Source organism: Pseudopodoces humilis, chromosome 6, assembly GCF_049639895.1.
Source record: "Pseudopodoces humilis isolate 2021_Gansu_Grassland_sample_001 chromosome 6, ASM4963989v1, whole genome shotgun sequence".
NCBI classification, from domain to species: domain Eukaryota; kingdom Metazoa; phylum Chordata; class Aves; order Passeriformes; family Paridae; genus Pseudopodoces; species Pseudopodoces humilis.
This window is the reverse complement of record NC_142205.1, coordinates 14,697,086-14,715,081: the sequence shown is the minus strand read 5'-3', so window position 1 is coordinate 14,715,081 and position 17,996 is coordinate 14,697,086. Positions and strand designations below refer to the sequence as shown.

The 17,996-nt window shown below is 42.7% G+C and overlaps 1 protein-coding gene across 4 annotated transcripts in view; it reads right to left on the bottom strand.

The window, feature by feature from the left end:
* Nucleotides 1–10,121, bottom strand: part of CPEB2 (cytoplasmic polyadenylation element binding protein 2) — a 50,399-nt gene extending 40,278 nt beyond the window's left edge. For 3 of the 4 annotated variants that reach the window (XM_088056549.1, XM_014263165.2, XM_088056550.1), the window contains exons 1-2: nt 8,700–10,009; nt 5,799–6,077 (exon numbers count right to left, since the gene is read on the bottom strand). In XM_088056549.1, coding sequence (XP_087912675.1) covers nt 5,799–6,077; nt 8,700–9,878 — 1,458 coding nt within the window. In that variant the 5' untranslated portion in view covers nt 9,879–10,009. Of the gene's footprint in view, nt 1–5,798; nt 6,078–8,699 lie in introns of all 4 variants that reach the window. The other variant, XM_005517830.3, reaches the window with a different exon arrangement.
* Nucleotides 10,122–17,996: the final 7,875 nt, after the last annotated feature.

Here is a 17,996-nt window from a genome sequence, read left to right as displayed (position 1 = left end):
CAAAAAGGACTCTAACTTTAACCTTGATGAATTAACTGAGTTTGTTAAATGCTAAATTAAAAACACTTTTTAAAACCGCTTCCCCAATTAAAATGTTAAGAAGTTCCATTTTTTCACTTTAAACCTGACCCGTGTACAAAAATGCACTTTATGACTAGAAAGTGACAGCTGATTTAGTAATCAAGTATACACACTTTAAAAAGTACCTCAATATAGTATTCAGTGTTAATGTTACCAGTAGTAACAATTCCTATGTACATATTCTAAAATATCTCTGCCAACATCTAAATTTCAAATCATTCTCATTTTATTGTGGATATACTATAATCATAAGCCCCTTGTAGAAACCATAACTAGTGTAAATGAGAAACTTAATATGAAAACCTATTGAAACTACAATTTTAGCTGTATAAAAAAGCAAGGAGGAAGGCTTAAAGTCAACACATAAAATTGCTTTGTTACTTTGCACAGTGTCATTAGTGGTAAAGATGAACTAAAGATGTCTGGTAGACATCTGTGAATGGCCAACTTGACAACAAAGTGTTTATAAAGTTAGAATGACACAATCAGCTACGTAAACTAAATAAATTGAGCCTAAAATGCATCAAGAACAGGTCCTGTGGCAAAGACATACCCACTTCCCAGCTACAAAAACATTTAAAAATGAACAAAAAATCCCAGTACTGGAGTACTTCAACTCAAGAATATGTATTCATAGCCTGGAAAAGAAAACCGACACCAGACTATAGAGATGATTAAAGTCTTGGCAATCTTGACTTACAAGGCAAATCTAGGAAATCTGTATATTGATAGCTTCAATGAAGTAAAGAAAGGGACATTTAGACATTTGAAAGGGAAGTTGTTATTCAAGCTTTGGGTTTCTCCCACCCCTGCCCCACATCTAGAAATATCTATATAGTCTTGAGTACTTAAATGCAAATACATCAGCACATATAGCAAACGTACTTTTGGATGGCTATTAGGTGAGAACACATCCATTTTAACTCAGAGAACAAGGTGAAATAAGCTACTCAACATATACATCACTGCTATACTATCACGGCTGTTAAATATTTTGTTCAATTTTCTTAACTCTGATTTTGTATTGCATTTATAGAATGAGCTGTATAACTGCAAATTTAAATAACAGGAGAAAAGTCTTACATCATACAAAGTCATAAAAACATTTGCATGGTACGACCTACAAACTTCCCACTAATTGATTACTTTGAATGGTTAATCTGTGCAGCTCCTAATACTATTTATTCAAAGGTTGTGATCCTGAAGTTAAAAGCATGGCCATAGACCGCTTTCTTCAACTAGAGATATACCCAGTAGAATCCTCTAGCACAAATATCTGGTCGTGTGTGTTATTTTAATCAGTCCCAGGCAATCAATCCACTGCATTAAAAGCTCTGAAACTGTTCTGTTCCAGCATAGCCTCAGTAAAAATAAACTGGTAAAGCCTGGCATACAGATCAGTGTTTGGACAATTATATTACTCTGAAGAGTAAGAAAACTTTGCAGCTAGATAATCTCAATGCCTTCAAGTTTAACATCAGCTGCCAAACACTCAGCACTCTTGAAAAAATGGGCCACACATTTTAGGAGTCTAAACATGGCATTGAGATTACAACTTCAACAACTTGCTCTTCACCTAATATTCACTGGTATGTGTATTACCTAGATTAGCCATTGAAAATGTTAAGCTGTATTAAATTTTACTAAAATTGTCACATTGAAAATTTGAAATTTTCCAAATGGAAGTGATTCTAAGGCAGAAGAACATGACAGCAGCTTAAATTAAATATCTAAAACTAACACCTGTGGTAACATGCAATCTTAAACCTCATTTTGTTTTCATGTGATTTTCTTTCTTTGAAAACTTGAGCACGTTTCAAAAAGGAGTAGAAAAAGAAAAATCTGCAATTGTGAAAGATGCTACTTTACCATACCAATCCCCAGCTATGAGCTATGTTTAAACACAGAATAAGAATGCTCAGCTTTTAGGACCATGAACATTACACACTGTTTGTCTGAACAAACAGGAAGGACAAATCAAGGTGAAAACCACCCAGACACACAGTGTATTTCCTTAATTCAGAAGAGATACAGAAATTAAATTCATGTTCATAGAATGCAGTGTTTTTACTAGAATGAAAATAGCTCAACACTGATATGTAGTATTAAACATTTTTAACAAGCTTTAATAAGATTATTCACAAGATGGTAAAAACTAAGCTTGTAATTAAAACACAGCAGAAACTAATTCTCAAAAAACAAAAAAAGGTTAAAAATTTATAATAGTTAATTGTTTTCCTTATATATGGAGTGTAAATCAAAAAAGTGGATATACGAAACACTCAATTCCTGTCCTTGGGTTGTCCACAGATATGCCTGTAGCATATTTTTTGGGGAAAAACACTTGCATAAAAGTTTAGAAATATATTTTCAACTTTGTACCCTATAATCAGGGCTTTCTTTTGTACTTTAGGTCAGGGAATAAAAGAGAATATTCATATTATCTGACTTCCTGAAATGCAATGTAAGTGCCTAAAGTGGAATCCCAGGGGCTGTATAAGGTCAGTGGTGCCAGGTATGTTCTTCTAGAGAATTAGATTATCTAAATAAGGAACCTAGATTCTCTCTAAGGACAGAGAAATAGGCCCCTCAATTAAATGCTTAAGTTGTATGGTGTCAATACTTGACAAGATTTCTAACTGTTCCTTTAATGATTCAAGTGCAAGGCAACAACCCTTACATATATAAAGTACCTACCATGGTGGAAGCAGTATGGCTGAACTTAGACAAAATTACTTCTACCGGTTTTATGTCCATGAAAGAACTGTATTTGACGCTGTTTGTATTATCTTAAAATCCTGAGACAGGCAGAAAAGCTTCTAACAATGACGCATATAAGAAAAACTTAGCTATATGATTAATTTGCTCAGATTTAAATCAGAGTTCCCATGATGTTTATTTTTATTTAAAATCAAAAAATAACTGAACTTTTAAAAAATCTTAAGAGATGTCCTTCATAGCTTCTGTAAGCAAAAGCAGCTTTGCTGCAGCTAACGTGGCCATCGTGAATTCAACTTCATATGGGATATTTCAGTTTTAACTAAGAAGTACAGAAAATCAGCTTTCACTCCTACAAGTAATACTGCTAATTTTACTCATTTATCAGTAATGACATTCACTGTCACTTGTATATTAGTTTAATGTCAAGAAATGTTTTTTTTCCATCAGCACTGATGCTAGTTCTACTCTGGGGCCCACCCAGCAATGCAAACACTAAAGAATAAAGAAGTTTGATGGAAGGGCAAAGCTTCAAATTTGCATACAATTCCCCTGTGGTTTATCTTGTTTGCACGAGGTACATGTTTTTTCAGAAAATGGATGAGCAGCTGACATGCTGAATGCTATCTGGACTTTGCAAATATATATAGCATTTTAAAAAAAAATGGTAGCTGAACATTAAATATCTGCACAAAGTCTCTGAGAGCACTGGCTTTTCTAAGCTGTTTTTAAATTGCTAATTTAGAGCTAGCTAAAGTTTGGAAGAGAGGTGCTTTGTCCCCTCCTCTACAATATCATTACTGCAGTTAACCCAAAGAAAAAGGTATTTGCAAAACTGTGAATGATGCAGTATATATCCAACATGCATGCTAACGTGTATGCCCTGTGGAAGGTTGGAAGAGACAGGTAACTTCTACACACAGGAATGCTTTTGTGCTACACTTTCCAAACAACATGAAGTTTAATTAGAACTATTTTAGAATTTTCTGGAATTGCTACTGTATCTTTAAGAATACTCAATCTAAATACCACAGCCTTTTATGGAAGGAGACAAGCACAGCACACATCAGCAAGATGCATGTTTGACAGCACTGCAATTGCCAACAAGTCCTGATGAAAAGAATCACAAGCTCCAAGCTCTATTTAACTTTTTCATTATGACTTGCAAAATGTAACAGTCATCACAAGGAATTAATCATATAACAATAGTGTACTAACTGAAAAATAAGAACACGATTTCAGTGTAGCAAAGTAATTTGTGGAAACATGTAGTGTTTCCACAATAGCAGTAGATTACATTGCAACCCTTCAGAGAGGTTTATTTTTACTGTGTTCTTCAACTATGACTTTATACATGTCAGGGAGATTTAAGCATAGACAGATGAACAGCATATAAACAGCCAAACAGGCTTATTTAATTGGTGAGTCTGGTGCTCATAGGTGTGACCAACAAATAAGAATGCCCAACTTCTCACTTTGACATTATCCCTTAAAAAAATCTCCTAACCCTTACACAGAAACATTAAGGTATTATAAAGTTAAATTGCAAGGATTTCTTTCCTAGTTTATTACACAGAAATTATTTGGATGATAGCCTAAATACATAAGACGGTTGTTTAGACATAAAATGAGCTCATCTGTGTTCAACAACTGCTGTAGAAGCTTCTGAAAGTTCAAAGTATTGGTCATATGGACTGGTAAGGCATATTGTATGAGCAAATACATTTACAGCCTGTGCTTAGCTGCATATGAATTCCAGTGTATATGTCACAGCAGTTTCTTTGTATGATGGTATTAATATTTTTAAATCTGTTCCTTAGGTTAACATGTTAGGAACTGATTTCAGTACTTACTTTCTACTACTTTTGCTGCCCTGCACTGCAGAGCATTACCTATCTGTAATCTGTTTCCTTAACAGAACACAATTCCTGAAGAATACCGCATTTTTCCCCACTATCTTTCTACCCACACAGAAGATTATTCAACTACGATATTCCAGTTAGCAAGGCTACAGGCTATGGAATCTGTCTTGGCAGTATGCACAGTAAGTTTTCAGGTCCAAATGTATACACTTGAGCATAACTACGCCACGTCCAAAAGTCACGTAAGCTAAGTATCAGCACGCACCTGGATAGAGTCAGGACATGGCCTCCTGTGCTAAATTCACCAGAAAAATGGTACAAAACCCCAGAACTCTAGTGGGAAACCTGGTCCCAAGGAGCACCCTTTTGCCACTACTTCAGCTACATAAGCATTAGATTGCCATTTATGCAAATACAACTCAAATGTGGTCACAATTGTGACAAATGAAAGGTCTCCACTATCAAGATGACTAAATTAATATAGATAAGAATGGGAAAAATAACATTTTAGCAAGAGATTACTGAGGCTGGAGTTAAATGACTTACTTAAAGTCACGTTAAGATGTCACTGGCAAAATTCAGAAGGTGAATCCAAATCTTTAGTTCCAAGACACACACTAAACACTTCTAAATCACTGGACTTCCAGAAAAAACAAAACATAAAGGTGCTACAAAGTGGAGGAAAGAGATCTCGCTGACACACAAATATCAGCATAGAATACCAGGAAAAGATGAACGTGACAAAGGCTTGGGAACCATCTACAAAAGTAAGAAAAATCTAAATAGAAGAGCGAACAAACAAAAAAATATCCTGAGGTTTAAAGGGATTTATAAGAATATAAGCACTACCATAGAGAGAAAATACCCGCGGGATTAAACATATTACGTTTTATTACTTCATCAATGCCTACAGCTTGCACATTTCTTGACTATCAATATTCCCATTCAACAGTGAGAATCATATTGCTGAATACACTCAACATGTGGGGATAAATTGCAATTTAAAACTAAAGTAATACAGAAACACAATTTTCAAACCAAGTAGCAGGGCTGCAACCACTGTTTAATTCTCATTTAAAATGAATGAAGCAAAAATGCTATGCAAGACTATGAACACAGCAGGTATACCATCCTTACCTGCAAAGGAAGGAGAGTATTACTGTTGGTGTCAGTTCGGAAAACATTATCTTCAATCCACGATTTTGGTGTCAGTGATGGAGTAGAGCGAGTAAATTTAGGAGGAGCTATGACATTACCAGAAAAGGGCTTCTTCAAAGGAGAGATCTGGTTCATAGTTCCTGGAATTCCCATGGTTCCAGTTCTACGATGGTCTCTGCCATGCATTCCTCCCCAGGATATATTTCCTGTGCTCCAGCCACTGCTCTGATTGCTCCATGGTGACTGCTTCAGAAGAGGCTAAAAAAGAAAGATTAACTTATATTATTTTGAAAAAACTTGAAATGCTTTTCTACTTAACAAAACCCAAACCCCAAAACAACCAACTACCAAGAAAGCAATACGCAAAGATTTCTATAAACCGCTCTCTTCTGGTAACATGTAAATTAGTTACTGAGGCAAGGAAGAAAACACAGCTTGATTAAAAAAAAAAAAAAAAGTCATTCCTACTCCCCCATATGTCTCCCTAATAAATGCTGCGGTACTTGTGCAGGCAATTTTGATTATAATTTTTGTAACTGGTAGCATTTTTAAAGCTATGCAGGGTGGAAAACCAAGTTCCAGAAAAAACCTGAAACCAGTTTTTATCATACATTACTTGCTATTGTATGATGAGATCCCTGCAAAAGTAACAGAATAATTTCAAAGAGATCAATTAAAAATTATTATTTAAATAGTATTTATAGTTCTACTAATGATTATTTTTGCTCAGTGAGTAGTAGTATTTCACTACAGTGAGTAGAAATTCAAAAATTAAAATTCCAACAGCAGATTTAATTCCCCCCAATCCAGTATTTTGAGTATCATTGTCTCAGTATTACCATATAAGAGCAAAAAGAGTACTGACTACTGTACAGGAAATCTGTTTGAAGGAGCTATCTTAACATTTCCACATTAAAATGCATTGTTCTGAAGCCACTGCTCAAATATTTCTGGAGTAATGAATGGAGTAATGAATCTGTGGGATTTTGCAGGGTGTGCTCTAGAATTTTTTTTATTACTTTTTTTTTTTCTATCCAGATACGGTGTACCTTACACCTACCTAAATACACCTGTAAGTGCATTACATTCTCTAATATGTAAATGGAAGCAGCTTTTAGAAAGAAGATTTTTAAGGGATAAAGTTTTTATACCTAAACTACAACTTCTGCTAAATAGTGACCTATAGTGGTTGTCATATTACCAAGAGGTGGACCCACTGAGCATGACTGACAGTGAAGAACTGTATTTATCTTTAGTAGTCTCAAACCTGACTGTTCTTGGAAACGCTTTTCCTCAAACATAGAAATGGAGTGGGGGTGTGTGTGATGATTCTAAATTCAGTTCTGTGAAGTGAAAACACAGTACTTTTATCTCTAAGCTTAGCTGCAAGCAACCCTCAACCTGCAATTCTAATAACTTAAAAATATAAAGCATGTCAATACATTATGTATCAGGTAAAAGAGAACTTTCTGAAGACAGATAAAATTGTAACAACACCCCCACCCCCCTCACCCCCAGACAACAAACCAAAAAAAACCACTAAAGCCATTCTTGGTCAAGTAATCAGGAAAACATCCTATTCTATATAATTACAGATAATTACATTGTAAAACCTGAATACTTGCGTTGGAATTTTGGGAGAGGCGGGCACTCTATTGTGAAACAAACCTTAAGAGATAATGCCAAACGTTAACAAGCCTCTAATATTGCTAGCTATGCTGTCATGGCACTGTTTAAGTATACCTACAACTTGTGAGAGAAAATTCCTGTACACCTCACTGTTGGAGAATTGCTTGGAATTTGTTTGAAGAAGGTTATTATAAATGTTAAGGACAACTAGCTCCTAATCATAATGCATCATAATCAGTTCTTCAACAGGCACACAATGTGAGATTCTAGTTCTGATACCAAGGAATCTCTACCGATTGAATCTGAGCAGATTTAATACCAGAATGAAAAAAAAAAAAAATAAGATGGGGCCTATGTAATTTCAGCCTCTCATAAGTAAGCAAATTTTTGGAACAAAATGGGCTAATAATTCAACAGCTGGTAATACCACCACGGATTTGCTTCTCACTGACTTCTTGTAATATTCTGTTCCAGCAAGAAATGTAAACTTCCATTTTAATATGACATCATTAAACCCCTCGATTAAAATCGGTCACAAAACTACCGTAACTTGAAACACCGCGCTGTCCTCGAATACACGTTCAAGCAATGTCAGTCAAAAGCCCTGAAAAGGCAGTACGGTGTCAACTTTCGCATCTGACCCTCCTGTCGGCGACCTGTGCCCGTCCGACCGAGCCCGCCCGAGGGCCGGCCCGCGGCTGGGGAAGGGGCTGCGCGGGGGCGGCGCCGGCCGGAGCTGTCAGACTCATTGTTCCGGGGACACCGCGCCCGCCGCGGGGGACTCGGGGGGACAAGGGGGGCGTTTTCACGGCGGAAGTCCCAGACACCAACAGGAGCGGTTGATCGCTTATTTTAAGGCCAAACCCTCTCGTCCCGAGTAAAACGCTGGCGTCCCTCGGGGCGCAACGGCGCACCGAGGAGGGCAAGAACTACTCCGGCACCTGCAACCTGGAACGGGCGGGGAGAATTGCCGGGCACGGGGCGGCTGCTGTCCACACACAGACCCCTCCGGCCGCCCGGCGCCGCACCGGGCGGGGGGCGCAGGTGCCCTCCCTCCCGCCGGGCCGGCCCCGCCCTGCCGCCGCCGCGGTCCCGCCGGGCTGTCACCGCCGCGCAGCCTCGCCCGGCGCCGGCGTGAACGAAGCTGCGCCGCTCCCCCGGCCGGCCGACGGGGGGGAGCGGAGCCTCCTTCCCTTCCCCGCGTCCCCCTTCCCCGCACCGGGGCCCCCCGCCACGGCCGCCGCCCGGTACCTGGTGGTGGTTGTAGGAGTTTCTCTGCTGTAGGAAGGCGGCGGCGGCGGCCGCCGCCTGGTGTTGATGCTGGAGCTGGGGGCTCACAGGGGATCTCCGGTTCTGCTGTTGCTGCTGCTGCTGCTGAGGTAAATTCATCTGCGGCGGCGGCGGGGGGGCGGCGGCCGAGAAGGGGCTGCTGAAGGGCCCGGCGCAGGGGTTGTGAGGAGACACCGGCGAGAAGCTCTGGAAGAAAGCGGGGTTGATCGATGACGGGATCCCCGGGTAGAAGCTCGTCTCGGACTCCGGGCTCGGGGGTGGCATCGCGCTGATCTGCCCGCCGCCGCCGCCGCTGGAGACCGGAGGCTGCTGCGTCTGCTGCGGAGGCGGCGACGAGGTCTGCACCGACCAGGGGGTGCCGAAGCCGGGCAGCGGCGGAGGAGGAGGGGAAGCCGCCGAGGAGGAGCCGCCCCCGCTCTGGTGATGGGGGCTGGGGATCTCCGGGCTCTGCAGGCTGCTGAAGCCAGAGCCGAGCCCGCCGGGCAGGAGGTTCCCGGGGCTGCCCAGTAAGTGGCTGTTCGGGGGGGACTCCATGGGGGGCAGCTTGGCTCTCGCCTGCAGATGAGGAGACGAAGGCGGATTCACGTAGGAGGCGGCGGCCACCCCCACATTGGGGTCCGCGGATGGCGATCCCCCTGGGCAGGAAGGGGCGAGCCGCTCCGAATCCCCCCTGTCCACGCCGCCCTGGTGCTCGGCGGGGCCGACTGGCCGGTGGTGCGAGTGATCTCCCGTCCGCGGCGGCTCCGAGGGCTGAGCGCTGAGGAGCTGGAGCTGCTGCTGTTGCCTCTGCTCCTGCTGCTGGTACTTGTCAGTGGGGTGGCTGAACTGCTGCTGCTGCTGAGGGGGGTGGTGATGATAGTCTGGGGGGTGGTGGTTATTCAGGGGGTGGCTGCTGCCGAGCTGGGCTGGGCTGCTGAGCTGCTGCTTAAACTCTTTCCTCTTCTGGCTCAGCTGAGGAGGCGGCGGCTGTGGTTGCTGCGCTTGCTGCTTGTTTAAATCCTGGTGGGGGCTGAGACAGGGTTTAAAGTCAGAGGAGGGGTGGCCGAGAGGGGGGTGTCCCGACGCGGGGCTGCTGCCCAGCCTCTCGCTGCCTGGCTGCTGCTGCTGCTGTGTCACCCCCAGGAGCAGCTCATCCTGCATGTTTTGATGATGCGCAGCAGCGAACGCTGAGGGGAAACAGGGAGGGCAGCGGCGACCCGGCGACCGGACGAACCGGCTACAGCGGGCGGCAAAGGGCAGGAGGAATGAGGCGAGGCGGCTGCGGCCGCTCCGGGGAGGGGAAGGACCCGGCGGTGGGCAGGGGCTGGGGTGGCCGACTGCGGGAGCTACCCTGACGCCGGCTCGGCGCAGAGGTGAACCTCCACACCAGCACACTAGAGACAAAGATAATTAATCTTTGTGGCGAAGTGTTGGGGGGCGGGGGGGTGGAAGAGTTTAAACACCCCGCCTATGGCAAACCACTATGTAAGTCCCAAAATAGCTTATTTATAGAATAAAGCTCTCTTCTTCCCCATCAACGCCACTGTACTGCTTTAAAAATACCGTAGCTTTTTGATACAAGCCCATTTTTATCGGAGATTTCTTTTTCCTTTTCGTTTACTGGGACCCCCAGTAAGGTGGCCCTTCCCGCCTGCAGTCGCACCCACAGGGATCCACTAGATCAGGAATTCGCCCGGACAGGTCACTGTCCCCGGACAGAAACTCCTCCGTCCGACCCCCCAGCCGCCACACCGCAACGCAGGGGACCAGCGGGGCATTCCCGGGCCTGGCACTGGCGGAGAGGGAAGGCGGGGAGGCCGCCGGTACCTCCACAGGGCAAGCAACCCGGTCTCCTCAGCGAGGCTCCTGCCCCCGCCCCGCTGCCGGCTCGGAGCCGCCGCGGCGCCCTTAAGAGCGCCGGAACATCCGTCATAGTGACGTCACAGGCACCGCCCCAGCCCGACGGGCCCTGGTAATGAGACTGTGGGCCTGCCCCATCATGAATAATGGATCAGGCCGGGAGCCCGCCCCGCGACTGGCCGGGTGGGTGCTACCACTTCAGCCAGGGGAGGTGCCAGCCCTGTGGGCCGCTTGGGTAGGGAAGGCTCTCTCTGCGCTTCGACGACCTTTCTATCGTCAAGCGAAAAACACGTGAAATAAAGAGATTTGATTTCGTTTTGCAGCAGCGGCTGCGATCGGCTTTTATCCCAACAGACTGGGCAGGGGCAGCCGCGACGCCGGTTTGTCCTGCCGCCTGTGATCCCGTCAGGAGCTCACTCGGGCCGAGGGAGAGAGGGATCGCCCCGCCCCTTCGCCTCGCGCGCCGCTCATTTGCATTGACGCACGACCGCGCGCCTCGGGCGGGGCGGGGCGGGGCGGGGAGGGTGGAGCGCGAGCGCGGCAGCACGAGACGGGCCGGATGTCAAGGCCCCGCCCAGCCGCGGCCGGCCCCGCCCCCGAGCGCCGGTCCGGGGCGAGCCGTGTGCCTGCGTTCCCTCTGGGATCGGGGTGCGGGACTGCCTCGTCCCTTTCCCTGGCCCGTGGGGCACTGCGTCCAGAGCTCCCGCGGAAACATGGGCTTGTCACGCCTTCCTCGCCACAAACCCGGGGCCTGCCAGCAAACCGTGTTTGTTGGGCACCTCAGAAACCCAGGGGAGCTCGGTCGGAACCCGTGCTGTGGTGCCACCCCCGTGGTGTGGCAGCGCGGGGGTGCTACTTCTGGTGCCTTCTGAGCTATTCCAGTGTCAGAGGTGGGATTTTACCCTTTCCCTACAGTGGAAGCACCGTTCTTGGCAGCTGTTCAATGCAAACAAATTAATAGTTTGGCACGTACAGATGTAATGTTGATGTCAATGTATATGTCTCTGACAAGACTAAAACAAGCGGCCTCTCTTTGTGCTCTAGGAAGGCTGTAGCTCAGCAGTGAAAGAATTCATACGTGGCTGTTGAATGTTGAGCGTTGGGGAAAGTGTCATTATGTGCTTGACCTGTTGAACTTTTCTCTAGGCATCTGTCCATGCCCACTATCAGTGACTGGATAGCTACATTCCTCCTGTCCCACGGAACTGGTCTGACCCAGTGTAACAGTTCTTATTTCTTAAATCTGTGTATATTTTCTATATGCATATAAAATGTAGAGGGGAAAAATAGTTTCAGCATTTCCGGTCATCTCTGATGTGGTTGTAAACCACATGTGTGGGTATATATTGGGGAATCTGTGCTATCTTGCAGGGTTAATATGAAAATGCATTTGCAGCATCAAAGAATAATTTATATGTGTTTATCTTTGCTGTATTCTGGCTTAGCACTCCAGAATTATTTGTTAAATAGCATTTGTTTCAAGATCTTGGCAGTCTTACCTGGACTAAAAAATCCAGGGTGCAGACCAAGGCCTTAGAGATGGTCACATGCTGAGTAAGTGTTGCAGGCTGAGTACTAGTTCCTCTCTGAAGAGTGAATTGCTTCACAGCACAGTTCTCATAAACATGAGTTTGGTGAGCTGCAGAACTGGTAGCATCTGGCTTCCCATTGTGTTCCTGTCATACACCTGACATTGAGTTGTGTGCAAGCCTGAACAGAAGTTGTCCTCTACCTGGGGCGTTCTCAGGCAATGTCTAGCAAGGGTGGAAGCAGTGCTGTACTGCACTCTCCTATAAGCAGCTGCCTATTTCTACAGTGTGTAGGAACTCGTTCAGTTTAAGGTTTTTTTTTGTAAACAGTCAGCTTCTCCTTCCCTCACCTTTAAGTCAAGCCCAAATTCTAGCAATTCTTCCTTCAAAACAGTTTTCTTGGCGTATGCAAGTATTTTTTAAATTGACTGAAATACAAGACTACTCACATCCTTCATGACAGCTTATCTCTGGCATGGTAGCCACTTGCCCCAGTTGAGTTTGTTTGTTAAATCAGCTTTCACAGAGTGAAGATCACCTATTTTTAACCATGTAAAAAGTAAGTGTCCACTCTGCATTAGCTGCCTAATGTGTCTACAAAGACAGGTGCTACCAAAGGATGATTCATTCCCTAACAAAGGTACTTTTAGAGAGAGAAAAACTTGATCTCTCTCTGTTGATTATAAAGAAAGGTTCTGTCTTGCTGCAGAATCCAGAAGGTCTTTGGTGATCCCTGGTCTTGTGGCACACACTGCTCGATTCTTAATACAGGCAAGAACAGTTGTACCAAATCAAACAAAGCATCCTGCAGGCTCTTCTGCTTCAGGTACAAGATCCCTCGTTGTGTGCTGAGGGCACAAGTTCTGGCTTCTTCTTCACAAAATCAAGCCTCTTAACTGGCACCTTGGTGCCATCAAGAAGTGCTGAGGCCTGTCCTTGGCAGTTTGTTTTCTCTCTCCTGTCTCCAGTTCCTTGATTTTTGAACATTTGGCCTTCACACCCTCTTGCGTTAATGTTTTTCTCTCCCTTGTAACCCCTTGATTCCTTCCTGCTTTCTTTTATCTTAGCTGTCCCTTTCTAGGGAAGGCTTGACAGCCTTTTTGGATTAGACTAGTTGGTAGGTAATAGTGTCTAAAAATAAATGCCTAAACAAATGTGTAAGAATAAGCTAAGCATGTGCTATGCTTCCTTCAGGTACCTCACCTATATGCAACACAGGAACTTCCTAGATTTTCCTTTCCAGATCTTAGGGTGTACCGAGAGGCTTGGACTTTATGTTACCTGATTGTTACTGAAGTGAGACTGCTTGAAGAGGAGAGCATACTGGCAGAGCCACGTCTCACCTGAGTACTTGAAGAAGCTAGAGAGTCATGGAGCTGGGATGAGTTCCTTAGACTAGACAACAAACATTACAAATGCCAAGCCATATGCAATTTCACTATACATAATATGTAAATTGAAAAAAACAGATGTTGCGAAACAAGCTGTCAGTACGGTAGAACCAAATATACATAAGTTATGTTTTTTGCAGCCAATAATCAGCATGCTTCTGTATATTCATTCCAACAAGTGTGCCAGACTTGACTTCACCTGGGATGCCTGTGGGAGAGCTGGGGCTGACAGTTCTTCTGGATTTGTTGGTGCCTGAAAGACAACGATCTTCTTCTGTGGTGCCCTGCATCATGAAGTGGTTGTTAAATTTTGTGTGGTGAGTTTAACCAGCAGTGCTATAGAATAGAAAGTATAAGGACAAATCACATTAAACTATATAAAATAGCTATAACTGTATAAAGACAAAATAAACTGTAAGGGTTACAGAGCAGCTCCTCTGGCTGCCATTCGGGTAACATGAAAGGGATCATCAAGGCAGTGGCTTCTGAATTTTTCCCCTGAGTTGTTATCATCTCTTCTAGAAATTGCCCTGCACAGCTTAAGTTCTTTCCTTTTATAAACCCAGGAGAATAACATCTTCAATTGGCCAGTGTTAGGAACAGGATATTATTATATGAGAGGATTTTGGCCCACTGTTCTTTTTTTTTTTCCTTGAACAATAAAACATTTGGCACTTATAAGAACTGAATGGGATTGTACTGAGATGCTGTGCACTTCAAAGTGGTCTGTGGGTTTAGCTCCTTTAAAAAGGTTTGTCTTCTTTTGTGGGGTAGGATCCATACTTTTTAATGATCAGATACCACATAACAAGTATTACAGTTTTTGTGAACACACAGTAAGTCATGAAACTTAGATATAGTAAGTAGACTCGATATGTCCAAAGAGCTACTTCAGCACTTCCTCATTTTGTAAATTAACTCAAACAGAAGAATATCAGGAGCCTAATGTATGCAAGACAAAGTAGCTCTGACTAGTAGTAGAATCTGCTCTTTCCTTCCTATTAACCAGCTGGAAACCATACCTGTGATTTTGAATATGGGCTGTAATTATATGTACGCATTACAAGTATCTTTGCTTTCATTCCAATACTAAACACAGACTTTTTGATTATTTTTTTGCATGTTACAGTTAAAAGTAACTGTTGCAGATATTATTGTCTTAAAAAACTTCTGTGGATTGGCTCAGCATAGTAAAGACTCGTTGCCTCCTTGTAATGCAACAAGTTGTTCTTTCCACAGCCACAATATTTATAGGCCTCTCACCATTTGCAGTGATTTACTACTCCATTTGACCTCTTTTCCAAAGCTCTACAGCCACAAAAAAAACCCCAACCAACCCATAACAAAAAAATTAAAATTGAAATCTGTTTCTTGTTTTCTCCTGCTATTTTACCACTCCTTTTTGTTTTGCATATCTACTCCTTTTCCTAGGGTCATTGTTAAACCTCTCTATTTAGTAGCTACGTCTATCCCTCAGTGATTGCAAGGGTACTACTAAAGATCTGCTCAATCTTCCCTGGGATCAGGCTGTTTAGGGAAGTTCACAGTCTGCTGTCCTGTGGTCTGTGACATTTGTCTGCTTTATTGCTCAGCCTAAACTGTGACATGAGCTTGCATATGCATTCCAGGAACTGCACATTGTTCTAACTGGCAACAAAATACACGATTCACATACTTTTGCTAGAGCTGCTTCCTCTTAACCCGAAAGTTGATTTTTTGTTAATGACATTTTCCTCTCATGAAAACATGGTAAACAGTCTGGGACTGACTGCAAGTTACTCATATAGAAAAGCAGATGATGAGGTTTGACATTTTACAGGAAAAAGAGGTCTGAAGATTTATATCCATGTGCTTCATTCACTGTTTTTTTGTTCTTGATTTTTTAAAAACTCTGAAAATAATGGTCATGCACCCTTAGGAAGGAGTAAGGTAAGTATTGTTAGGTAAGTATTTCTCAGCAGTGAGCAGCCTATTGAGTTATAGTAGCTTGTCTTTTCTTCTGGTGGTTTTCCTCATTAAAAAAAAAAAAATACTAATTACCCAAATATAAAAACACTGTGTAAAAATCCCTTTCTTAGATCACTGTGTGTTGAAATGAAATTAAAAACAGTGGGAAAAATTAACACCAGCAGTTGAAATATTTTGCCTTTTTCTCTTATTCCCACCCCCTTGTTATGTTTTTATTTGTTTGTTTGTTTTTAAAGTTAAAAATCTTAAAATTCACAGGAGATGGGCAGCTTTCTTGCTTTATTCGAAGCCCGACTTCCATCATGAAAGCCTGCTAAACTTGAAGGATATTGGTTGTGGTCACAAGAATGCAAAGCAATGATCTACTCTGTTTTTTCTTCTTTGTGCCCTGGAGTTTAACCAGCACACTAGACTAATATTCTCTTGCTGGCTAGTGGCACTTTCTGTTTCTTTTCTTTTCTTTTCTTGGTTTTTTTTTTTTTTTGGTAGTGGAAGTCATTAGATTTTCTCCCAAGAGAATTGCTGCCAAAGTAAACAAACATCTTCATGAAAGGAAAATAATGTATAGAGTATTCAGAATTCCATGTTTTACGAAAGAGTATTTATGGCAACCAACTAGTGAATTAAAGTGAATGAAATCCTATTTCTAGTTTGCTACTTTTGCTGTGCTAATTGAATCTGGCAATTTCTGCTAGCTTCTCAGCTATGCAGTGCAAGTACTGGATGCTAGTTATAATTTAGGATGAAGGAAAATACGAGATGAAACTCAGCTTAGAAATAAGATTTTCTTTTATTTTTTATTGTTGGGAATTGAATAGTGCATGTAAACCTCCAAGGAATTGCTGTTGTCTCTAAAATGTTCTGCATGTGGTTGGCAAGAACAACAAGGACAGAGGAAAGTTCAGCTAAAAAATTCATAAAGGCTGTCTGGTGGAATGCATTACAGTCATCTGTATATCTCTGTGCTCTTATCCCTCTGAACTGATAATTTTTAGCTGAGATGAAACGTTCTGAGGAACAGGAGGCTGGCAGATTTGCAGCGTAGATTGTTTGAAGGTTTAAATACTGTGACTATCTCATCTTACTGTAAGTCTGTAGATATAATATAAGCTGGAGTTGCTGAAAAGTGATAGAATGGCTCATGTGAACAGCCAAAAAAAAAACCTGTGAAGAGCTTATTTTGTGTGTGCTGCAGAATTCTGCACTCTTTCCACCTCCTCTACAGGATAGCAATAATTCACCAGTGGAGCAGAGACACTTCAAATTTGTTGATGCTGAGACCATATCTAGTTCTTTGTTCAGGCAGTGGCTTTCACAAAGGGAACCAGTGCTAACTGGGAACTGCTGCCAACACCATCATATGTTTCTTGACAAATGCAAAGTGTTCAAAAAGTTGGCACTACAAAATAGAGATACTGTCAATCTTTGTCTAATTCTCAGAATGCCTTTTAAGCTTTTAAAGCTTGTGTTGTTGCTGGTGCACTTGCATATCAGATAACGTTTTTGACAGTCCTTAAAATATGGCTGGTTAATTTGATCACATTACTAGAACATAAACCAAAATTCTGAGAGTGCTAAGATTTTGCTGCTGGTTTTTCCTATGTGCTGTGAGCAGAAGAAGGGTTTGTGCAGCAGTGTGTGCTACTATAGCCAGAATACAGTATTTTCTCATCTCCTTTTTTATGCACTGTGCAGATGCAGCTGCTGCTATTTACCAAACATGAAGGTGTTGTTCACAGCTCTGTGAGTAAGTTTGGGTTCTGCTTTAGAGAATGCATGAGACATCTCTACTAATTGCACAAATTTTCAGCCTATATTTCTGTACCTGAGTATTGTGGTGTAGAAGGCAAATTGAAATTTTAAGGAATTATTGGGTAGGTCTCCAGAAGCTCATGGAACTGAATTTTGCTAGGAATAACTGTGGTGCTTCCAGTGACAGTAAAATTTGTTCTGAAGGGTGGAATACTCTGGCGTCACTGTATGTAGGAGATGAGGTAGGAGACCCTAGGAAACTCTGGAAATTTTTGGGCAGGGAGGCTTTGAAGTAGCACTGATTGAGTCCTGTAGGTAGCCCTGATCACAGATGCAGCAGGAGGAAGCAAATATGTGTCTGTAGCTATGTCTGCCCCTCTGGAGGAGTGTACAGATCATGCAGCAACTTAAACAGAAGGAGTATATGTTTGTACCTCAGCAGGCTATTAAAAAAGTGCTTACAATTGCTACAAGAATATTTATTAAAGTTTACTTATTAAACTCTTAAAGGTAGTTGAGGAACAGGTTTCCCTTTTGTGCCATAGCATCTCTGTTTTACGAAAACCAAAGGCAACCTATCTGATTTATACATGAAAATACATTCTCTTGTACTTGACCTTATTTTCTCTTTGAGTGTAAGACGGATGCTCACTAATTTGAACCACCACCCACTGTCTCAGTAAAATTATTTTCAACAGATTCTGCAACAAATTTGCTGCTTTAATTAATATGGAATTATCTCAGAAATTACCAGCGCAGACTTCAGATTCACCATAGAA